This window comes from Rhagoletis pomonella, unplaced genomic scaffold (assembly GCF_013731165.1).
Source record: "Rhagoletis pomonella isolate Grant_MI unplaced genomic scaffold, Rhpom_1.0 Rhpom_scaffold_00001, whole genome shotgun sequence".
Taxonomy (NCBI): Eukaryota; Metazoa; Arthropoda; class Insecta; order Diptera; family Tephritidae; genus Rhagoletis; species Rhagoletis pomonella.
Genome location: NW_023458555.1, coordinates 14,476,482 through 14,501,985, shown reverse-complemented (window position 1 = coordinate 14,501,985; position 25,504 = coordinate 14,476,482). Strand labels below are relative to the sequence as shown.

The 25,504-nt window shown below is 34.8% G+C and overlaps 3 protein-coding genes across 5 annotated transcripts in view; 1 reads left to right on the top strand and 2 right to left on the bottom strand.

The window, feature by feature from the left end:
- LOC118739659 (protein Peter pan-like) overlaps window positions 1–444 on the top strand; it is a 9,463-nt gene extending 9,019 nt beyond the window's left edge. Inside the window, exons 5-6 of one of the 2 annotated variants that reach the window (XM_036471114.1) lie at window positions 1–226; window positions 297–444. The exon at window positions 1–226 is cut by the window's left edge and continues 1 nt beyond it. In XM_036471114.1, the coding sequence (XP_036327007.1) occupies window positions 1–226; window positions 297–400 (330 nt within the window). In that variant the 3' untranslated portion in view covers window positions 401–444. The remainder of the gene's footprint in view (window positions 227–296) is intronic. The other variant, XM_036471123.1, reaches the window with a different exon arrangement.
- A 16-nt stretch (window positions 445–460) lies between these two features.
- On the bottom strand, window positions 461–2,017 carry LOC118739669 (peptidyl-prolyl cis-trans isomerase FKBP5). Its single transcript, XM_036471137.1, has 2 exons — window positions 1,805–2,017; window positions 461–1,679 (listed from the first exon to the last, which is right to left on the bottom strand). Exon 2 carries the CDS (start codon window positions 1,667–1,669, stop codon window positions 803–805), a length of 867 nt encoding a protein of 288 aa, XP_036327030.1. The 5' UTR covers window positions 1,670–1,679; window positions 1,805–2,017; the 3' UTR covers window positions 461–802.
- Window positions 2,018–6,892: 4,875 nt separating this feature from the next.
- LOC118739631 (protein neuralized) overlaps window positions 6,893–25,504 on the bottom strand; it is a 112,017-nt gene continuing 93,405 nt past the window's right edge. For both annotated transcript variants that reach the window (XM_036471077.1, XM_036471070.1), the window contains exons 2-3: window positions 8,537–10,362; window positions 6,893–8,462 (exon numbers count right to left, since the gene is read on the bottom strand). In XM_036471077.1, the coding sequence (XP_036326970.1) occupies window positions 8,196–8,462; window positions 8,537–10,362 (2,093 nt within the window). In that variant the 3' untranslated portion in view covers window positions 6,893–8,195. The remainder of the gene's footprint in view (window positions 8,463–8,536; window positions 10,363–25,504) is intronic.

The window sequence follows — 25,504 nt, the reverse complement described above, 5'->3', positions numbered from 1 at the left end:
GCTTTGCGTAAAATGGTAGAGAAGAAACGCAAACTCAAAGAGTATCGCAAAAAGGTGCAGGAAGACAATCGAGCGCGTAATATACGCACGAAAGAGGAAGCAACAGGAAAACATAAGAAACCTAAACTCGAAGCAGCAGCTATTGGAGATGAAGCGAAAGAGGATAGCGAACCTGAAAATGATGCTGCATATTATAAAGAGGAAGTTGGCGAAGAGCCTGATGAAGGTGAGCATGAATTGATACAAAAATCAAAAAACAAAAACTTATCGGAATGTACCCTTATATTACTTTACAGAGCTTTTCAGGGCTGAAAGTAAATCGCGAAAGCGAGGCAGCCTGCCGACGGGCATGAAGTTTAAGAATAAGAAACTGAAAAAAGCGCAAGACAAGAAGAAGTGATACATTACAATAAATACAAAAAATGTTAATTGTACTAAAGAAAATCTAAGTTTTAGAAGGTACTTTCTCGATTTTGTTTTTATTAGAACACATAAAATATTATTCAATTCGAGGATTCCCAATACGTCGTAGGCGTCGTAAAGTCTTAAAATGATTCGATGTAAAATTACGGTAAAATGGGTGTTGGGGGATTAATATGTACCAATTATATACTTTCCATCACTTTAAAGACATTTGGGTGCAGTTACAAATCTAAAGAGATTTTAGCCGTTATTTTACGTATAAAAATTCGACTTTAAAACTTTACGGCGCTTCCGACGTCTTGTGAACTCCATAAATATCTCTTAATTCTACCGACTTTTTAACAAATGCTTTTCTGAATTTCAACAATTTTAAAGGAGTTTAGCTAAACATACGCTGTACTAAATTCTTATAGAGCTCGTTACTAGATTTCCAACTTTCCTGTATGCGTTGAAGTAGTTTAGCGAAATCCTTTTTCTCTTGATAATTTGGTACACGTTCGATCGTTTGTTTTGCTTTCTCAAATTCTTTAAGATGGTAAAATGCGGTTGCTCGTCTGTAAATACTTTTTTCTGTTGCATCTGGCTGTTCTTCGACACATTTTGTCTGATATAGTACATCTTCGTAGCGCTTTTGATTCAACAAGCAAGCCGCCAGATTTGTTTGTACTTGTGTGAATAACTTCTGCATATCTTCACCTGACATGCCATCTGCACTAACTGTCAAACCTTCGTGGGGCTTATAAGAGATCAAGCACTTAGCGGCGCGTACAAAATATTCATGCGCAAAGAGTGGATATTCCTTGAACATTATCACACCATTTTCCTTGTATCGCAACGCTAGCGCATACATTTCTGGCACACTTAATTTCTGTATTTCTTTTGATTCTTCTATGCTTATAAGTGTTAAGACAAAACTTATTTCCTCAAGTTTTGTGGCAATGAAGCAACGTGCACGTTCACCCATCACTAGCTGGCGCACAAGCAATTCAACATAGCAGTCAACTGGCGTAAGTGCGGCGCCCATTTCAAGTAGCTGCTCTTGGCCAAGCGCCTCGTCTACTAGGTATTGGCTTTTACGTCCATTCAGATTGTGTACATCTTCGACTTTTATGACAACCTTTGATACCAAATGGGGTTTATCCAGATATTTGAAATTTTCGAGGGAAAGCACTTGCTTGCGCAAACCCTTGCGTGGCATTGACCACTCCGTTCCAATATACCATGACATAGGCTTATATTTTTCCATTATAAATTAGCTGTTTTTTCAAGAGTTTTAATGAAAAGATTAGTTCGTGTTTCAGTTCAGTGAAGCATATATAAGTTTAAGGATTATTGAGACAATTTGCCTTTGGATTTCCCCCCAACATTCCAGAAAGATTACCTTTTTTGTTGAGGTGTGCTCAGCAGGTGTATACAGAAGTAGCTCTGTATGTAGCCACTTTCAAGCTGTCCCACAAGAACTCCAACTCAGTTTATTTATTTTCGCGGTGAAAAGTGCTTAAAACCTCGATTTGTTGATTTTTGCAATATTGACATTTGTAACCAAGATGTTTTTCTTTTCCTTTGCAACAACAACATTGACATTTCGAACAGAGATCGTAACATTTGACATATTTGACATTATTTACGTTCTCTGAAAATTAAAAAAGTGCTTCCAAATTGCAGGCACATTTGCTTCATTCGCATAGCGGAAGCGGTTAGTAGTCTAATTTTTCCGGTTATACAAATTATCCAGTAACTTGCCAGTAACTCTCCAGTAACTTTATTTCTAAGAATTCGCTCTCATAGAAAAAATTTGCAAAAAAGTACGCGAACGCTTTTCCAGTAATAATTTGCAAGTTTCATGAACAGCTGATAAATTGGTTGTTTATTCGCAGCAAATTCCTTATAAAACAATATATTTTGTATTTAAATAGGTTTATTTTTTGAAATTCTACAATAAAAAGCCACAAACAGTTTCCTTATTAGTTTAAATTTCATCCAGCAGCATGGGATCAGCTGTTTTCCGTACTGGCAAATTCTTACAAGTAAAAATTTATCCAGTAAAAACTTGCAACTTCAGCTGTCATTTATCGCTCTCTCAATTTCCCCTACTTTGCAAGTTTTTGCGTACGAAAATGTCAAAACATGAAAATTCGTAAAAACTTTTACTGGATTTTACTGGAAATGAGTAAAAAAACGCAACTAATGTCCAGCGTGCGTAACATGGTGAAATCCCGAATGGATAAATTGAGAAAATAATGAATTTCTATGATTTAATAGTTCAATCCTTTGCCTTTGCGGGTTGAATTTACGAACTGACCCAAATTCTTTATTCACATAAAAATGTCAATTTATTTAACCGTACATCCAATCTGTACATTAAATAAAATGTACTAATGGCTTCTACAGTTCCGAACAACAGATTCTTCATCTTAATTTTTACTGAAATCTTTTCTTCGCCAATTGCCTTTATCCATTAGAAAGCTCCGCCAAATATTCATACCAAATCAGTGTTATTAGATTTTCCACAAAAAAAAAACTACAACTTTCAAAACCGGAGGGAGTTTTGGAAAATTAAGGTTTTTACCCATATTATTGGAATGCAGCTAAACCCATTTTTATCAGGATACACATCGCCCCTTTATATCTTAAAAAAAAAAAAAAAAAAAAATAAAAAATTTATTTATTTAAAGAATTTTTAATAAGAAGAATTATACTAAGAGGTTTTTAATCACTTCTAAACTCTAAAACAAACTGTAATTTGGAGTTAAGATCGTCAATATTGGAGTACTGTAACGAGTGTGCTTGATACTTCCTCCTTATTTGTTTACGCCATTCTTAACCCATTCTTGGGGTGAAATATCGCTGAAATAAAAGAAATTAACAACAGCAACACCCTGCGAGAGGTGATGTCCAAGCATATTTGATCACATAAAAAGCTGTAAGAGTATAGAATTTTATTTTATATATGTATAAAAACGGCTTTCTTTAAATTTTTTGGTTTATTTTAACTTTATTGGCTTCGCTCCATTTCATACGCACGTGTACGTACATATGTATGTATGTATGCATGCATTATGCTCCTCTTTAATTTATTTTATTATCAGTTTTGGCTTATTTTGTCATGCAAAACGAACTACTCTAATAACTTATTACAATAAAACTTCCTTTCGCCATCGTCGTTATATATTTATATAATAAATTGATATTCTTAGTTTATTTTATAAATTTGAATTAGCATTTACAATTGCAGACCCAACACTATTTGATCCATGGTTCGGTTCGATGCGGCTCCTAACTATTAACTATTCAGTGCAATATGTATGTATATAGTTTTTCATATTAAAGTAATGATCGTGTTTTTATTATTAAATTAAAGGAAAAATAAATAAATAAAATTCATAATTGGGCATAATAGATAAAATTACAATTTTCACGTATAAAAATGTATACAATTTCATGTTGATGATTTGAAATGTAAATAACTTAAATTAATTAAGTGTTTATTTATAGTTATAATTTCTGTGTATAGGTTCATTTTTATTAATACTATTTATATAAACATAACTAATGGATCTTTGATAAATGTATATATGTACATAAATACGTACGTATAGTTAAGTTATTCAAGTATGTATTCATGCATTAACATGTATGTACGAAAGTGTGTTGATGTTTCATTATTATTTTCTGTTTTTTTTTCTAATTGCAATATTTACTTCAGAAAAAGTAGTTAACTTTTTTTCGTATAACTTCGTTTTGGTGTTATCGATCGTCAATGATGTAAAGAATAAAAATATATAGTGAATTTAATAAGTTTAAATATACTACTGGATGTGTTTTGTTTTTTTTTTTTTGATTGCGCATAACATTGTGTTTAACGAAAATATTCTTTTGTAAAAATTTGCATGCAATAATTGAGTGAAAATTAAAAAATTAAAGAAAAGTTTTCTTTTATTCTTTCGCTGGTTTGCTGTTTTACACAAATAATCTGTTAACATTTTTAAGAACTTTATTTGACTTCAGTTGGAATTAGCTATTTTCCTCACTCCTGTGACATGTGTTGTAACATATTTTTACTTCAAAATCGTGTGATGTTTATTAAGTTTTTATTTTGGCTCCTCAATTCAATTGCTATTGCTTTGTGATTTTATTTCCTTGCCTTTTTATTTAATCATTCTTCAAATATTTTGTTTTGTTAGGAATTCAATTTTTCTTTTACTGCATTGTTAAAAAGCCTAAAAACTTCTTAATGTGTACCATTTTAATTTCAATTAAAATTCGCATTAAAATAGTTTACTTCTGTGATAGCATAATGCTGGTCAACTATAGCAGTTGCATTTGAATTTTCAGCTTGCACTTTTTCAAACACAACAACTGTTCTTTGTGTGTCATTTGTAAGCCTACATTGTGTTTTCTTTTCATTATCAAATCGATTAAATCTCGCTTGCTTTTGCTGGTTTTTATACAATCTATTTATTTCTTTTACTGTTTTTTTTTTTTAATATTCGTTGACTAGAAATTAATACAAAAAATATCTTAGCATTAAACATACCTGGGTAAGTCTTAAAACAAATTTTTTCGTATATAAATATTCAAGTCTTAATACATCTAAGAAACTAAAACGTATTCACGCAATATATTTTTCAAGTTAACTTAATCTAAATTAACATAACTTATACAACAACAAAAAATATTAAGGAAAATAGTTTGCTAAATACTTTAAACAAGCAAGTGTATTGATGGTTATTCTACAAAACAACATTATTTACAGTCTGCGTTAAAAGCGAAAATACTATACATACACAATGATGGTCTTATTCATACAAAAATAAATTAAGTTTAAAGAGCTCTATAAAGTGACATGTTCAAAGAAATTTTCGATTTATAAAGCAGTTAAAGTATTCTTTATTTTGCATGAATTTGGGTGTTAATGTTTTTTTTATTAAAAAAACAGCTTACGTGATATTATTTGAAAATATTTAGATAAGCAGCTTAAATAAATTTTAGAAGGCAGCATAATATGAACATTTTCATTTCGGCTAGATTTTTCGTTTCAAAAATCAAAATGTACTTTAAACGCTATTATGGAAATGCATTGCTAAAATCTACTCATAATGCTGTGTATGACAGAAATTGTTACTAAAAACTTGTGGAGAAACCAAACGCTAAAAAACATATTGTATTGAAATTTGTAGAAATTACGCATAAAAAAATGCATAATAAAGAGTGTAAACTGTAGTAATAAAATAAAATGTGTGCTTTTAATTCAATATTTGTTCGTCTTTCATTGCTTGTTTACTTTACTTAGGCAGTTATTGTAGTAGGAATGGCATTTGTGCACAAATTGTACCCCAAACAATTTTCTTTTTATTTGGTATTTGCGGCAGTTTTGTTTGAAAAAAAAAGCAAAAATGAGGTGAGTGCACATTAAATAAATACAATTTTAGCTTAGCTGTTTTCTTTGTTGTTCTTTCTTTTGCAGTGCATAAAGGCTCGTAACTAGGAATATGTTACCGATTAATTGAATCAAATGCTGCAGTAATGTGTCATACAACAGATACAAAGCTAATACAAAAAAATCGAGCTAGTAAAAAAATATTGATGTTATGCGATTAATTAATTTCAAGAAAGGCTGATTTGATGGCAAGTTTTTTTTATGGAGAGAAAAAAAAATGAAATTTGTTTAGGTTGCAAAGTGTTTTTGTTCTTTAAAAAACGCCAATTCGATAAAAAGAAAAGCAAAGTATTCAGCTCACAAGAAAAACAAATAAATCATATAAAAACACGCTCAGTTCTCTCTATCCAAATTTCTCAAGTCAGTTTGCAGATATCAAGAAAAATAACAATACATATTTTTGCGAGCTTTTATTTAACTTGCTCTGTAAGTATGTATGCACGTTTGTTAGGGAAAAATTTTGCAATAAATTTTTGACCAACTTCCCGACGACCTAGAGACTTGAAACTTCACAGCTGACTCAGATCCCGATGACAATGCAATACGAAAGATGAGTTAATACGAAAGGTGGCGCACGAGTCGATATATTTGAGAATCCCGTATTTGGTTTATATGTATTTAGAACGTATATTAACTACAGGAACTCCATTAAAATTTTTGCCGATAGGTGGTGCACGAGTCGATATATTTGGTAAACCAGTATTTATGGTCCGATATCGTTCATATTAGAAAGCTTGCTTTAAAAATATTTGTTTTTACTATTAACTTATTCAGTATTATTTTGTCGTTTCTTGAAGGCATAAATATACGAACATTTTTGCTTGGGAGCTGCAAACGGATTTAAGAAATTTTGATAAAGAAAATTAATTTTTTATTTTTTTGAGTGTAATTTTATATGAATTTTTCGTTGTTCTTAAAAGTTGTATTCTAAGCTTTAGTAATGTAAGTGGGAAGTTTCATGCGTACAATTAAACAAAAAATTATTTATAATTTATTAACGCAATTTTATATATGTATGTAAAAAGCAATTTGAGAAAATGTTTATTTAAAATTCATTGCATTAACGCATAATTTGTAGTTTAATTTTTTAACATAAAATCAGCCTTTTAATTAATCACATAAGCGACGAATAAGATTTCTGCAACAATTTCATTTTTGCATTTGGCATTTTTTGAAAACTTAATAACAAATAAAGTAGCATGCCTATATATATATTTCTTTTATATTAATTACAATTACAAATTCCTACATATGTATATTTAATTACAATTAAAATTTTGGTAGTCGCCAGCATAGGCTGTTTTCATTGTTTACTATCTTTTTTTTTTCATTTTATAAAATCACAATTTTAGAATATTGTTCTGTTTCAATTTTATTAATTATAATTTTTACTTTTAGGTCTAGTGCCAATTTACAATTTAAGCCATTCAGTGCTGCACTTACAACTCGTCTTTCATATTTTTTTATTATTATTATTATTTATTTTTTTTTGTAATCTCTGTTCGCCGCATACGCTTTGAAAACTTCTAAACTGCTAGCTTCCCAATATATAAAATCTACATATGTATGTGTATATTTACGCGCGTGTTTGCTCTACATTAGAGTAAATGCTGTTTTGTTCTTTTTATATTATTATTTTTTTTAATGTTAATTGAATTTTTTAACTATGCGCTTAAAGTATTCTAGTCTGCGTTTTAGTGTTAACAGCAATTTAAGGTTTCAATTATTCGCTCATACACTCTAGTACACTTTAGTTTACGTTTAATCATAAGTGCTGCGCTCTCATTAATTTTTGGACATTTTATTTTCACATTTTGTTTTACTTAAAAATTCACTTTTAAGTATTTGCTTTGTTGTCTGTCTGTCTTCCTTTCGGTTATCATTTCGCACTTTTTAAAATACGTGCTAGTCTTCAGAGAAGTTTGCGAGTTTTTCTTTGAGTTATTCGGCCACACAAGCCGATTAAATATGTATATATACCGCTTAATTGTCTATGACGGCGCGTAATAAAATGTGTGCTAAATGTTAACACATGACGGCTTTGCTTTCATTTGATTTGCTTGCCCTTGTTTTGGTATTTTTTGTTTACTTGTTTTTTTTAATTTTTTCAGGAGACACTTTAGCTAAAATAGGAATAAAGTTTTCTTTTCTCTCTATCTCTGCTACGTACTTCCTTTTCTACATGCTATTTTTTTTTTTTAATTTCCGCTTTTCGCATTAGCGAAAATTAGATGAATTACACTTTCTTCCGCTTTGGCTTTAGCGTAGATTGTTTTCCGTTTCAGTTCACCTACTCAATGGCGTGCTTGTGCGCGCCCTCTCAGCCGCCCGTTCATGTGGTATACGTGCGTATAACGTCGCGTATGACGGCCCGGCAGAGTGGACACTGGCCGCCGCCAACGCCACGCCATTGCTCGATAGCGCAATCGTAACACATACACATGTGCCCGCACATATAGAGCACTGAGTCAATTTGATTTTCATAACAAATTGTGCATTCAGCGCCAGCGCCGCCGCCACCATTGCCGCTATGATCAACAGTATCCTTCCACTTGTTCATCTCCTGCGTGGAGTTACAGCCATTCACTGAAGTTAGGGGCTGCAAGAAGGGAGGTAGGAAATATTTTAAGTCTCGTTTAGAGCTTACAGCAATCACTTCTCATTTTTACTCACCTCAATGTATTGATTATTGCCCATCGCCGAACAAGCGCCCCCTAAAACACCTGAAGTCTTTTGCCACGTTGAGCCAATGCCGTTGCTCAAGCCGCATCCGCCGCCGCCGCCGCCGCCGCCCACACTATTCAACTCATGCGTCGAATTTGTGGGCGGCAAATTCACAACCAACACAGTACCACCACCATTGGGTTGTATCTGTATGAGATCACCACTCGATGGCATACTAATCATGTGACCCGTCGCCGTCGCAGTGCTATTGCCATTGGTATTGCCAACTGGCGTGATCGTAGCTGCAGGTACATTACAATGCGTTTGCCCCGCCGCATTGGTCGACATGGAGGCCAGCGTCGCCGCAGAACTGTTCATGGTATTGTGCGAGGCTACTGTGAGCGCGGAAGTGTGTAACATCTTACGCGATTCAGACATCTGGCTATTCAGACTATTCATTGATTCGGCGATTGACATGTTGATGTGTTGTGGCAGGCGTTGTGCCGAAGGTGCGGCTGAGAGCGGTTGCTGCGGGTAGTTGACCATATTGGGCAGCTGTTGGCGGAACATGCGCACCGACTGCGTTGAGCCGTAGACATCGAGGAAGGCCCACAATTGCAGTGATTGATCGACATGCATTACAACCACAGCTGGTCCATTGTTTTTGCTGATCGTCACCTCGCCGTTGGGCGCAACAAAGAAGGCAATCTCGTCACCGCGTTGGGGTTGCGAGGCGATGTCTTTGCTCACAACCCAGTATTCGGGGCGATCGAGCAGAAAATCAGAGTCGTTGGGCAGGTCGGAAGGTTGCAGCGAAGCCGGATTGCAGGAGGTAAGGCCGAGCGCCAATGCGCCCAAGTACATCTGCTCGGTTTTGAGTATTTGCACGATCACCTTTTCGCCGATGCGTATGGGTCGCGCTGTGAACACATAACCCTGACAGAAATCGTTTTCGGTGCGCGACGCTATAAAACGATCTAATGAGAGGCGCACATTACGACCTTTGGTGATGTGAAAGGGTACCGGTATGAGACGTCCATTGGCATTGTAACGCAATGGTGGCAGTCCATTGGCTAGGTCTTGCGCAAATGGCATTTGCTCCATGGAAATGTTCAACGACTGCATTGAGGGCAACACATGACGATCCAAATCCTGTTCGACGGCGGGCAATGAGCGACGCGACTGCTGGTGTGGATGGTGCGGATTGAGCGGTATTTGCGGGCCGGGTAAAGTGCCGCCAGCGCCGATTACTGCGCTATTGCCGGCAGGCAACGCTACCCCTGCGGCAACTAACCCATTGCCGCTCTGTTGATACATATAGACACGCGCATCCAGAAATTCGATAGCTGTGCAATTACCATAGATGTCCACCAGCGTCCATAGCAATCCCCGCGTATCAATGCCGCTTAGTATAATACCTTTCTCAACATTATTGATGCCGTATATCACATCGCCGGCCGAATTGACATAGTAATATAGTATGTTATCCTTTTCACAGTATTGTTCGTGCAGTGCTTTGGCCCAGAAGCCAGGACGATTCGTTAAATCGGGACAGGCATATTTGGGTAGCGCACCCTCAAGTGTTGCCGGATCGTTGCTGGTGAAGCCAAAACGTATGCCACCATTCCAATTGTTCGAGATCTCGGTAAAGCGTACACAGATGCGCTCGTTGATGCGCACCGGACGCGCGGAGAAGGTGATGGCGCGGCAAAAACTCTCGAAACGACGTGCCAGCGTGCCATCGCGTGATATCCGTATGTTGTCGCCATGGACGCTGTGAAACTGTAGAGGTGGCAAGTTATTGGGACCTGGGCAGGAGGATGGCGAGCGACGAACTGGAAGAAAGAAAAAACAGGGAAAGAGTAGATTTAGATATGGTTGGACTAAAAAGTATGCAAAATTAAATTTAGGTAGGTAACAATTTAAATTAACAAATTTTTCCGATACGTAAAAAACGTAAAACTGCAGGACAACAGACTAATAACGTATTTCCACTGGGCATTAAATCACTTTTTTTTTCGTTTTTTTTTTGACAAAGTTGGGCACTAAAAAATACTCGTGTAATTCTTCTTCTTCTTATTTGGCGCTGTAACCGCCTAAGCGAATGTGTGTAATTAGGTTATTATTAAAGGCACAAATTGTTGCCATTCCGTACGAGTCCGAACTTTTTAACAGAATTTACCAGATTCCACTTGAAATTGATTCCGTTCTCAAAAAAAAAAAAAAAAATATGGGTATTCATGGAGACGCGTAAATGCCTCGTAACCGCGTAAATAAACCGATTTTCCATTCCAAATGAAGTAAGTTTACGTGGCTTACGCGGTTAGAGGAATCCCCATTATTTGTTGTTGCTGTAGCGGCATTATTAGAATTGAATGAGCAATAAAACTCTGACTCTTACTACGTTTATACGCATGCATAAGTCGCTTTAATTCATTTCGCCGCGATTCAAAACATATGTATAAACTTAATTTCAACTCGCTTTGAAAGAGCGAAGTGTTTTGGCTCACACTCCATTTCAAAACGGTAGTTTATTTCTCCAGACAGTTAGAAAGAGTGTATAAACACCGCTCTCACTCTAAGCGAATCGGAGATCAGCTGTTCCGCTCAAATTCCAAATAATCGCATCAGTATTTAAAAGCTGATTAATAATAATCGTTCTTTTTCTTTGCCACGATTTTATAATGCCGAATAAAACTAGATTTTTATCACTTTCCATTATGTTAACTTATAAAATGTCAAATGAAAACAGCTTATTTTGTTTGCTTTTGAAGACGGTTACTTTGATGCCGATATAAAGCCGTAAGTATAAACACTAGAGCGAAATGTGTACGGTGTCAATGCGCTTTCAATTAAGTCGATTATTCTGTGCGTATAAACGTAGTATCTGATTAAAAAGTTTGAAATTTTGATGAAACATCGATTTCTTAATTTTTGTACAATCTTAGAAACTATGATTTATGTATATAGTTCTTGTTATAGTAGAATGAACTATTTTTTATACAAAAAGTAAAAATTAAATAATAAAAAATTAATAAACAAAACTTGCCAATATATGGGTATCGTATAGTTATTGTAAGCACTATAGATTTACGCGTCATCAATCTTGATAATTTATCAAGAAAAGAGCTTTTGATTTTTGTGCTAAAATTCTAATTCTTGATAAATAATAAAAAATTTACAAATTAAAAAAAAAACAATATTTATCAACATACATACTATATCATACGTATGTACATTAGGGTGCATCAATGTCCATAAAAACGAGGTATTGTTTTTTTCCATTGGAATTATAAAATTTATTACTCCTAAAGACTTCCGCCAAAATATTTCGGAAAAATATTAGATACGATTTACGTGAGTTGGACCCATTTGGAAACAACCCCAAAAATCGATTTTTCAATATATACATACATATATTTTTTTAACCTACTCAGAGTTTAGGCATACAAATTCGGTATAAAAATGTTCAAAAATTTTATCAATGGAATCAAAATTATCAGATTTTCGGAGCTATATTCAAATAGGTCCAGGTCACGTATTTAAATCTTAATATTTTCCGAAATATTTTGGAATAAATGGAAAACTGTCACGATTTTTTATGAAGAGTGAGGTTCCCAAATGTATGTATATTAGGGTGATCCAAAAATGCATGTGAAAAAGTAAAGTGGGAATTTTTATGTTCTCACCCCTAGGATTGTTCTATACCGAAAAAATATACCCTTTTTTATTTTGAAATCAAAATATATTTAGAGGTCGCTCAAAGCGCTCAAAGGTTTTACTTCAGAAGATTCCCAATAATATTACCCAATTATTTGTTTAACCATTTTTTATAGTAACTATATTTTGTAGGTACGCCAAAACCCCCCAGAAAATGTCAGAAAATGCAATGCGGAAAAAAATAAAAAATCTTTAGTATTAAAAAATTGTTAAATAAACAATTGGGTATTGTTATTGGGAGTCTCCTCTAGAGAACCACAGTTTTCTGATGGAAAAATATTGATTATCAAGAATTCCATACCATTTCTACGAAAATTTGTTTTTTCCGCATATCAAATACATGGAAAACTTGAAACATGGTCAAAGCTTCCAAAGCGACCTCTAAATATTTTTTGTTTTCAAAATAATAAAATAGGGGTATATTTTTTTTGATATAGAATAATCCTAGGGGTGAGAGCATTAAAATTCCGACTTTACTTGTTTTGCACCACCCTAATGTATATACATACATGTATTTAGTATGTATGTACATAATCTGTCCCACTGTACTTAAATAGCAGCTGGCGCATGCCCATTTTCCAATTGTCGATAAAAATATAAAAGAAAAACACGTGGCAAATGAAAAAAAAAACTAAAACGTGTAACAGCCTACTTGATCCTTTTTCGTCCATCCTACACCATCCATGCTACCTTTTGTAGCAGCAATAGCATTTATTTCAATTGTTTTTTGCTGGTAGAGCATCTTGTGCGCCCTGCGCTGTTATCCTTGCCAACCAACCAGTTTATTGTCCTCATTTTCAACACAGGCACAGGCAGCAGCAGATGCCAGACAGGATTCTTACGTTTTGCTGCTACAACAATCTTAAGAGGTTCACATACAGACTCGAATAAGCAAGTATATACGTATGTCTCTGTGCAACTTCGATGGGATGGTACCAACAATGCTCTACATTTGGGTATTTGGCTGGCGCGCATGTGCATTCAAACTGCAGTATGTGTGTATTTATGTAGCTGCCTGTTTGCACTGGTATGTTAATTTGCTTGTACGGCTGCGCGTCTGTTGAGTTTATCGCTATTTTTGGCTGTAGCATCAGAAGGGTAGCTGATTGTTGATCATATTATTTTTTCCTTTTTGCTATTGTTTTTTTTTTTTTGTAGTTGTACGCGCAAGTGGCACGCGTCTTGGATCGTCCTTATGTCGTATGTTGCGGTTGATTTCAATGCAATACCCATTTCGATTTTTTTTTTGCTGTTTTTCCTTTTGAGCGCGTCAGCCGTCACAAATTTATCTGCATTTACTTAGTACATATTCACACAAACATACATATGTACATACATAAATAGATATATATAGATGAAAGTAATGTGATGATAATTTTTTTTTTGCAACAGCAGCCATCAGCCGCTAAATCGATTGGTTGCCTGTTTGCTCGCCGGAGCGGCTGTCAGTAGCATGTGCTCCTCTGCTCCTTGCTCTTGTCGCTGTGGCTTTTTGCTTATAGCATTGACATTAACTTTTTTGTAGAATTTCATGGCAACTGCTGCTATTTTGGGTAGCTTTTTTTTTGAAGTTTAATTATTTTCGCATTTCTGCATTACTTTTTGTGTCATTTATAAATAGTTTTATAAGAAATTGTGCAACAACAACACTGTACCATAATTAATGTTTCGCCGGCTGTGGCGGCATGGCATGCTCCTCCTGTTTATGTTGCAAACGCCATTTATAATTACATATGTATGTATGTATGAATATGCGCACGCGTATGAAGTGCGGACAATGGCAGTCAGCACACCACTTGGGTCGGTATTTTGCCGCCGCCGCGCTCACTCATCTACATTTTTTTGCAAATTTTTTAATGCCTCGTTTTTACTACTCTACTCCAGATCAGCAGCTCTACATAAAAAAAAAAAACTTTTGAGCATGGTATCATCATCGGCTAGATCTGTATGCCTTCAATGCTACATTTTTGTGTTTTTTTTTTATGTTCTGCCATTTTTTCTTTAAAATTCTACTTAAAAATTTAACAGCGCTGCCATCGTTCGTCATTCGTCACTTGTTTGGCGCGCAGTAATTTTTTTGTTGTTGTCACTTAAAAATACACTTGCCCGTTCACTACTTTTTGGTCGTATTTTGCGGTCACTTCTGTTGCGCGACATGTGTTGTCGTCGATAAGTCATTCAAGATAAACATTTCTTTTTAACTATTCAAAAGTACAGCAAAAATTATACTTCAAGTGACTGTTCCTTTTCGCATTTTGATAGTTTCGAGGGTGTGTGCCGTTGCTGTTTTTGCAGATAATCTAATACATATATCGCAAATATGTAACCCTCAAGAGAGAAAGTTTAGTCATAAGGCAGAGGTATGTATGTATGTACGCGAAAATGGTGCGCGTTTGTCCTAATTTTTGCAACTAAATATCATAAATCAATTACTGCTGTCAAATCGGTGCTTACTCGGAAGATAATGAGTAATGGAGTATGTGGTACAAAACATACTTAGTAAGAATTATTTTCATAGCGGCTACACTGTGATCGACAATTATAAACTGTATGCCATTTGGAAACCTCATAAACGAATATGGAATACTGTGGTGAGATGAATCCGAAATGGAAATGTGCAAAAAATTCTAGGTTAAGGTTGATCGCTTAAGGACGTAGTAAGTTTTTTATAACAAAGGTCAAGGTTTATGCCAAAATCCGTAGCGTATGATCTCTATAATTAAAACTATAATTTAACTGTTCAAATTGGATTTCTATTTTTCTGATCAAATTTAACCGTTATTTTATGATTTTAATTTTTTAGATCCACATTATCGATATTTTTGGATTTCTATTTTTTTTTCGAAAAAAAAAATGTTATTTTCTGATATACATCACAAAAGAGTTAAATCGGTCATAAATACTGAGTAACGGTTAAAAATGATAAAAAAGTAAAAAATCAATGTAACGAGTAACGACAAAAAACTGTTTCTGCATATTGAACCAAACCACTATAATCCTATGTTATTCGACGCCCTGAATGCGAATCCGAGGTCTGACTCTCAAATGGCCTCGAACCTGACTTTATGGACGTTAACGGACCTCAGATTCGGGTTCAGCGAGTTTAAAACCCCATATATGTATGTATATATGTAAGAATTATCAGGTTTATTCAATGAATTTTTCCCTAACCTCGATGATGAGGCTAACAGAAACCTTTTTTTTTTTTAAAACCTGTGTTATTTTTCATCAAAAAAAAAACAAAAATCCAACACTAGGATTTTGTTATAAAAAAAAATCTAAGTTTAACGATTTAACGATTTTTGATCGGAAAAACCCGATTTTGCAATGATCTAAAAATAAATTGATATTAAACGGTTATTTTCGGTACCTGTTTTATGTTGCTTGCACAAAAGAAAAATTGGAGTAGTTTAGTCCAACTCATTTCATTGTGGTGGTAAGAAGCTTGAGGTTTAAAAGATTTTGCGGTTTCGGGCTCGACTATATGATCTTAAACGCTTAACTATACATACTTAGCTTTTATGATTAGTTAGTTGTTAAATCTTCTCACTTAGAACTTAGGGCCTATCAGTTGCTCGGCAGACGAACTCCGGAAAAAAAGTATTGACACAGAGAATTTTTGATCGTTAATTATCTCAGGGCCGAAAAGCCTGGCGGTTGCAGGTTGCAAATAGGTTTTGGTGCTTTTTTTTGGCTGCTGCTGTCCCTTGCAGCCTTTCAATTTTGCTCATAGACCAGTGTGTGTGCAGGGTAGTCCGCCAGACTTTAACCCTGAATGCCAGTTCCATTCCTTTTAGACAAATTGGAAATATATCCCATTATTTTCAAATACAGCTTTTATCTAGAGAACATATTTTTATTAGCAAAAAATTTCAAGAGAAAAAACTCACGAAATCTTTCTAAAAGTTTCGAAACTTTTACTGAACTTCAGAGTTTTCATGAATTTTCTAGTTTGAGCGCTTCCTTTCAATAATACAAAATTTTATTGATATTCACAACTCAGATATGTAAATTTGTAGTTGCTCAACTCAAACAAGAAAAAACTCACTAAGTAAAACCTCACTCAATTCAAAGCGGGAATTGAGTGAGTGAAATCGTAAACGCACTCAAAAGAGAAATTAGTTGATAAAAATGAGTGAGCAATTATATTAAAGGTGTTTTTTTTTTCAACCCTTAACCTAGCAACGAGCCAAAAAGAACGCGCAACCAAAGAAGAAGGCGCAACAGCAGAAAAAATGCATTTCATGCGCCACAGGAACCAAGTGACCAAATAAAATGAAAAACGTTTGCTATTGCGGCGCCCTTATGGAATTGCCATCCATACACAATGAGTAGTTTACACATGCAAGTCAATGAATTTTTTGGGGGTTGAAATTTAACGTAAAATCCCAATGAAGGTAAATTCAAAATGCAACTGCGGGTAAACAGAAAAAAATTGAAAGCAAATGAAAACGGCAGATGTTCAAATTTCCAAAAATACACACGAACATATACATACTCACACACACAAACAAATCCAAATTGTTGCTAAACCCAAGGAGGGTTCCTAACAAAAAAGAACGCAACTGAAAAGTAAACGTAAAAATTAATGTACGAAGGTTTGTGTGTACTTATTTGAGTAAATGCTGAAAAAAAAGTAGAGCGTCGAAAAAACGGTTAACTACTTAATATAAACGATGAGTAAGAAACGTTTAAGACAAGGGATTGATTAACCAAAGTTGGTTTGAGGTGGTAATATAAGCAGCCTTACAAGCTTTTCACATTAGGGTGAACCAAAAAAAAATGCATGTGGAAGAAGTAAAGTCGGAATTTTTATGCTCTCACCCCCTAGGATTGTTCTATACCGAAGAAAATTATAACCTTATTTTTTTATTTTGAAATCAAAAACGGCTCCGAACGGCGATTGTATTTTTATGAGAAGCTCTTTTTCATGGCAGAAATACACTCGTAGGTTTGCCATTGCCTGCCGAGGGACGACCGCTGCTAAGAAAATACTTTTTTTCTATATTTTTTGCGATGTTGCTTTGACCCGGGGCTTGAACCCAGGCCCTGCGGAGTGGAAGCGCGCACTGCAGGTCCGTCAAAAACCCACAAAAACCCCGAAAAATGCATTGGAGCGACCAATAAGAAATCGTTAGTATTAATGGTATGGTTAAATAAACAATTGGGTATTATTATTGAAAGTCTCCTGAAGAGAACCAGAGCTCTCCGATCGAAAAATATTGACTTTCAAGATTTCAATTTCAATTCTATATTATTTCCACGAACAAATTTATTTTTCCCATATAAAAATACAACTTTGAGCGTTTTGAGCGACCCCTAAATATTTTTTGATTTCAAAATAAAAAATAGGGTTATACAATTCTGACTTTACTGTTTTTGGACCACCCTTATGTACATACATACGTGTGTGTGCTTTTCTATACGAACGGTGTAGGTTGAAAGAGGGCTACACATAGTAAGCTAACAAACATACACAGTTAATAAGTTGCAAATGAGAAAAAAAAAGAGGGGGCATTAAACCTGGACTTAGACACGCTTAAAAATGAAATTCAACACCACCAACGCCTGAACGCTTATATGTAGGTATGTAGCTCAGTATACTGCATGCATAAATACAATTGCTTGTCGAACTCAGTCAGATGAAATAAAAGGAGGGGAGTCAACACTGACAAAAATCACAATCTTCTCTGGGGTAATATAAGCTGCAAATATACGTACATACATTCATATGTATGTACAACAGTATGCACATATAATCCCATATTGATGTGCCACAAGCAATAGGGATATGCATACGACGGGATGAATATTAAGAACACATCCGGCCTCTTTAAACGATGCAGAGGACACACAACAACAACCACAACAACAAAAAGAAAACACTAAGCAAGGATGAGAAGTCTTCGACCGTAGAAAGGAAGTAGGCAGCGTAAGAGCGCGGACATAGCAGAAGCAGCAGCAGCAGCAGCAAGAAGATGGAAGTGCCACTGCGTAGCAAGAACAACTACTTCCGGTTTTTCAATAGCGCCTTGAACAAAAAAAAAAAAAACAACAATACACACACATATGTATATGTACATATGTATGTATGCATACAGCCATGCACATCAAACTTAAGCGCGGCTTCAAATAAACTGGTACTTGGTTTGTAGATAGAAAATTAAACGTATATTTGTATGCACATATATATGTATGTATGTTCATATGCAGATAAATTGTGGTGGCAAGCAGAAAAGGCTTGTAGTAAGTTTGTATTGATTAAAGCGAGTGAGCAGCTGCAGTTTCAAGTGCATATGCAAGCATAGTAGTGCGCTGATAATAGTACTCGGGCTAGATTTAATAAATGGTCGCATAATATGAATATTACAAGCGACAACAATGATTATAAAATTAGTATTGAAAATTCACTTTCTTACATAAAAAAAAAGAAAAATTCCAGCAGATATTCAAGAAATGGAAATTTGCGGCAGAGTATTTATGCCTTAGAAGTGGCACATCTTCGAAATATTGTACATCTGAGTTATACATACATACATACATATGTATGTCAGCATGTCAGGTCGGCCGCCTAGCGAAATACGGACCTTAAATTTTCGATTACCAACAAAATACTGTAGGATCAAGTCCTAGTTAAATTCAATGAAAAACTTACTCATTTTCAATCCCAACCAATGCCGGTCTTTTGATTGCAATCAGAAATTTTACCTTTGGATTTTCCCTCTATTTAATTTCCAAGGCTTTGGAATCAAAAACATTTTCTGTGACGTGACAATAAATTTGTCGTTTTGGATGGTCCACAATTTTTAATATGTAACTATGGTATGGCATTTTCCATACTGGATGCTAAGTTAGCAATTTCTGAATGTTCTGAATGTGTAAGGATGAATAATATAAAAATTCATGATCAGTAAAAAAAATTTAAAATAACGGATAAGTTTAATCCAAGGCAAGTTTGAGAGTTACACAAAAGTCGACGTTTGAAACATCGTTGAAATTGACATCGATGTATCGTCAATTCGGCAATGTTAAAAATTATTAAATATCGATGCCAAGCATCGAATTTGCATCCCTACATGCATGCTATTTTTTTTTTTTGTATGGAAAAAAATGCCTAGTCCCCTCAATAAAAAAATATATGTATAAAAAATCAACGCAAATTCTTAGTTTGAAAATTGCACTTTATTATACTTTTCCTAATTTTTCTAAAAAATTTAAAATTTTAGTAAAATTTTTTTTTTGAACTTTTATAAAAAGTTTGAGAGTTTGATTTGTATGGTGTTTGTCGTAGAATTAACTAAATTTTTATTAAAAAAAAAATAATCACAATACATGCTTATTTGACTTATAAAACAAAACGAAATGTAATTAGGTTTCCAAAAAATAACCGGTTAATTTTGTTTTTTTGGGCATTGTTAATAAATGAAATGCTTACTAATTTTGCGGGTTCTTCGATTCACAATTACTTTGTGATATTTTTCGGAATCAATGCTCAAGTATTTCTCAATTCAATTCTTCCCAAGATGCCTAAATAATTTCATTGAACTTGCTAAACAGATCTAAGACATCCGGATGTTGAGTATACTTTTTTCTTGTGTTTCCTTTATTGCAAACTCTCATTGCATTGGTTGAAGGCAGCAGCAAGTGCAACGTGCTATGGTTTCACTATTAGCGCTAAAAGACATCAATAACACAAATTGCATAATATTACATACAGTTCAAGTTAGGAGTTGTCTTGGAACTGCATTTAAAATCAGCGCGGACACTAGGAAGTGGACGACTGGCGGCAAAAAGTGCCAAACACTTAATAAAAGAAAAAATATGTATGTATACATTGATGCGGCAAAATTGTAGTGGCAAAGAAGAAAACGAGCATTTATAGTAAATACATACATTCTGCGTAAAGGTAAATAAATTCATTGAGAAGTAGTGCATTGTGAATGGTTGCACATTTAATTGAATGGACGAGTGTGTGCCGATATCGATGGAAGGAAATCACGTTCTGGTCATTTTTTATATATTTTATTTTTTTTTACTTGCCACAATTCAAGTTATGAGTGAGTCAAAGAAATAAAGCAGAAAAAGAAATTTGCTGCATTGACAATAAGAAATATCAATGACTGTCAGGGTTGGCTAGCCACTAGCGATGTGCTCGTATTACTTAGTAGTATTTCAAGGATGTTGTGCTCGCGGCGGCTACTTGTGTTGACAGACAGGGACAAGAAGCCTTGCATGCGCAACTTTCATCGCATGCCGCTTGGACGCAACAATACGCACAGATCGTACATAACATAGAGCTAAAAGCATGAATGAAACCGAGTAAAACACAAACGTAAAATCATAAATGAATTAATGAACTTAGTAGAGCAAATACGCGTACTGCGCACTGTGGGCTGGCAGAGGATGAAAGTGGCCAAAAATTAATATGTTTATAGAAGTCTGAAGATTTGCGTTTTTTATCCAGATACCTTTGCGAACGTATGCAACAAAGAATTCTTAAAATGATTTTCATTTGCGTTACATATATATTAAAAATATATATATATTTTTTTTTTGAAAAAGGACCAAAAAAGTTATATTTTTTCAGTAAATTACTTATATTCTTGCGTTTAATGCCTCCCCGCGTCTCCCCTCAATAAAAAAAAAAATTATCATACCGTATAGTAACTTAATAAAAACTATCTGGGTCAAATCTTGCAATCAATGTTTAACTAACTTTCCGGTAAGCTAGAGACTTGAAACTTCAAACTTAGCTTAGAAACCGATGAGAATGCAACATGAAAGATTAATTAATCCACTAGGTGCCGCAGAAGTCAGGATATTTAAAAGGCCCCGATTCGGAATGTACATACATACATATATTATCTATGTACATGGAAGTAAATAATTCTAAATTTTTTTCTTTAATCTGACTTCGAAATCCCATAATTTACGAAATTCATCTAGTTTTAATGATAATAAGAATTATGGCCACTTTGATCATCCTCTGCGCCAGCCCACAGTGCAGCGTAACAAATAAATATGTGCACGTTTATTGTTAAACATGTGGCAATTTGTAATAAGTTACAAAAACAAAACAAACAAACAAAAAATACCAATAATAATTTCTGACTAGACTCGATAGCTAAATGTGCGCAAGCATCCGCTACAACGAGTATCTCGTCCTTGTTTGTGTGTGTGTGTGAGCTAGAAATGGGCGAGGCATATCGCGATTCACGGGACTAACTGTACTGATATCAAATGGGTCGGGATAGGCGGTATCGAGAAGGTCTGTAAAAATTTTGCGGGCGGGACGGGACCAATATCCGTTCCCGACACTCCTGATAAAACGAAAACGAACAGCAAATCAAACCAAAACAATCGGAAGATTACAGATCTTTAATTATTATTTCTTTTTTTATTATTCAAAATGAATTTGATACAAAATGTGAACTTTTTCTAGTGATAGATATCGGGACTCACGGGACCAGCGGTACAATTCTCAAAATCGTCGTGATGTGGTGGTCGGGACTTAAAAATAGAATTTCGGGATGGGCGTGATCGGGATTAAATATTAAGTCCCGTGCCCATCTCTAGCGTGAGCCTGGGAACATGACGCCGACTGGCGACTTCCGCGTTAATTTAATAAGCATGCCACACATAATACGATGCGTTGCACATTTGTTGCATGCAATGTAGCACATTAATGTATTTAATATTTTTTTTCATCTCACATATGTACATACATATGTATTTGTTATTACAATAGACTGACTATTCATAAGGTGTGTAAGAAGCTAGAATATTTTGCGAACCCCTGCGCTTGCTGTTGTTGTTGACTGTTGAATGGCTGTGCTGCTGTTACCGACATTGTTGAAATATTTGCAAAAATCTAGCTAACAAAAAATTATCCGCGGCTAATGTTGCAATTGTTGTCTGTAGCATCATAACTGTAAATGTTAATTAGTTACGAGCAATGCATTTTTTTTTTTTGTAGACTACCTTCCGCGCTGTAGATATGTTTGCTTAGTAATAGCTATTTATGCGCCTTCTAGGTCTGTTCCCTTCCCGCCCAGAGCATACTGCGCTTCACCACACTCTCCTGTGTTCAAGCGGAAATTTCGTAATTTTTTTACAGCTAAAAAAAATAGTTCATAGCAAACATTTTGTTTTTGTAATTTAGCACCAGGTCTGTTTTTTATTTTGTCATGGACCATCTGTGACAATTGGCTACAAAGCGAAAAAAAATAAAAAAAGCGATTGCAGTCCATAGCTGCTGCTCTCGTGTTTTTATTTGCATTTTTGTTACACCAGTCGGCTTTTTTGTAGGCCCTCACTTTTTATTTTTAGTTGTTTTATGCCAGCAAATTTTATAACTTATTTTTTTTTGTTACTCCTCAACTTCTACTACTTGAGTTTTACATTTTCCTTTCCTTTTTTGCTATACAAAAAAAATGTCAGTTGTTTTTTTTTTGCATTTTATTTGTTTAGAACGCCGAATTTGTTTGACCAGCCAAGCGCGCGCTTATCAATTGGCAACGTTTAGCGGTTACTGTCAAAGGTTACATACATATTTTTTTATGAGTCAATTCTTGGTGCAATAGCCTCTAAGCAAATGATTTCCTTTCTATTTTTGTATGGATACTTAGTGTAGGAAAATTCGTCTTCTCCTGTCTTTTGTTGATATTTTAGGTAAGTATAGCAAATATTTATAGCCAATGGTTTACTGAAAAAGTAGAAAGTAATAGCGCTTAGTTTTAAAGCACTTTGACTGTGAAGTTTATGTGAATTTTTTTTTTTAGTTGCATGAAAATTTGTTTGACTGAAGAAATGTGTAAATATTTATTAAAGTAGCCACACATATGTACATTAGAGTGCATCCCTCTCCATCCAGAAAAAGGTAATGTTTTCCCATCGGCAATATAAAATTTTTTATACTTATTTTAAGGCTCCCGCCAAAATATTTCGGAAAAATATTAAGATTTACGTGAGCTGGAAATACCTCGAAAAATTGAACTTTTTATTAATAAAATTAGTTTTAAAAAATATTTTTTTCTAAAAAATCATCTCAGATAATTATCTGAGAATAATTATAGAAGAGTTTAAGCTCAAAAGTTCTGCATTAAAATGTTTAAAATTGTATCAAAGCAATCAAAGTAATGACATTTAGTGAGGTATATCTCACGTAAGTCTTAATATTTTTCCGAAATATTTTGGCGGGTCTTAAAATATACCTAATCAATTTTATAATTTCGGTGGAAAACCCGCAACTTTTTTTGGTGATACATCCTAATGTATATATATCAATCCTAAGCAAAAGTTTAATGATTTTTGGTGATCTGGATCGGGATACGAAAAATGACACTGAAGATGGCACAACACCGAAACCGGTTTGTCTCCAAACCAAATTTGACAAGGGATGACGGAAAATCGTTCCACAATACATTATACTCCTACCCTGTATGAAACACAAACAACCAAAAATAAGTTTTTAAATTGAATTTTTCTCGATGTATGCTCTAAATATTCGAAAGCTAAGAAAAGGATGAAAAATATGGCTAAGAGACGACTGTACGCTTGACCTTATATAGGTTTTACGAGCCTAAAAACTAACTAGTCGCTTTGCTACACAAGCTAACGCGATCTGAAATTTGAGTTGGAGCTTAAGGTCCTTTTGAATGCGTAATTTCCTTAATTAAAGTTTTTTTTATGATCGGTTTGAGTCTCGTACAGCCAATTTCACGAAAAATGATTGTAGTTGCCATTTAAATTGCTGGCGAAACCAGCTGTTAATGCTTAAGTTATAATTAAACTCCCAAGCTTATCAATTCTAGCCAATGTCAAATCAGCTGTCAATCAATCAAATGATTGCCAATGCAACTGCAAATTCATAGGCAGCAACTGCATTTATGCTTATAAAAACATCATAAAAAACTCAAATAAATATTAATATAATATGTATGAAATATGTATTCACAATTATAAAAAAAAATATCACAGATTATGGAAAACAAAAGGCGCATAAAATCACTTCCCAGATCGCTGGCGCTGACTGGCAATGGTCACTTCCGCCGCTTGCATACTCTATGTGATTGTGCCATAGATCCGGAGGCAGTGAAGCGCAATGGAGCAAAACTTTTCGAATGCGAAAAAAAACACACTGATGGAAGCCACAAAAGCTAACCAAGCCAGCAAAGTATTTATGCGAAACAACCACAATTTCACTACACAAATAAATGTTTATTTTTGCACACAAAAGTATGCATGGCGAATTGCCTCGCAGCGCTAAAGAAGGGACAAAGGCCAGTTAAGTAGTGAGTTGAGAAGTCGTCGCCAGCCCAGGCAGTATCTAAAGCGAGTCGGCAGCAGCTTAGATGGACGAATGAACGCCGGGTGTGATGAACTTCTCTTAATCTGTGGAAAATGTGTACACACACACACATGACCAGCTGACCATTGCCGATGGTGGTGGATGGGGACTACTGCACTTGTTCGCGGCAGCGGCGCATTTCCGCTACTATTTTATTTATTTTAAAGTAAAAAAGAAAAATGTGCACTTTTTTTAAGTTTTATCGCAAAAAGTAAAACTAACAAATGGCAGCGAGAGAATTGTCAATGCTGATATTTTAGAATGTGGCATTGTACGTACAGAGCCTAGCAATTTGACAATTGCAATCGAGTGAGTTGTCAGCCGCTGAGGTCAAAGTGGAGTGCAATGCACTGTGGCAAAATGCTCTATGTATGTATGTTGCTGGCATTTGTAGCGAATCACTGAAGCATTTGGGAAATATGAGGCTTTGGAAATGGGAAACCGCAGCCCAACAAGAAGATTATGTACTAAAAAAGTGCAACAACAAAAAGCAAATTGCAAAAGAAGAAGAGTAGGCGACTACAATTGCGAATTTGCGCTCCAAACAGCAAAATCAGTGAACCAGTCAGTCAGTCAGTCAGTCGGATAACTAGCCAGTCGGATAGCCAGTCAGTTATTTGATATCTCGTGTTGGCAAATAGGAAAAATGAAAGAAATGTGTGGTATACGTATATGTGTATGTATGTAATTTAATAGATGAATTGTATGTTTGCATTGTTGTTAGTGCATGTAAAATAAGCTAAGCATAACGAGGCAGCCCACATTGTTGTCCAGCGAATTGTGTGGAAATTTAGTGTTGCGCTTTGTTACTTCGATGATATTGCCACATAAATGTGGCAAATATGTATGTGTGGAAAATATTGTAATTACTTTTACAATTAATTGTATCAAGCGAATATTTATAAAAA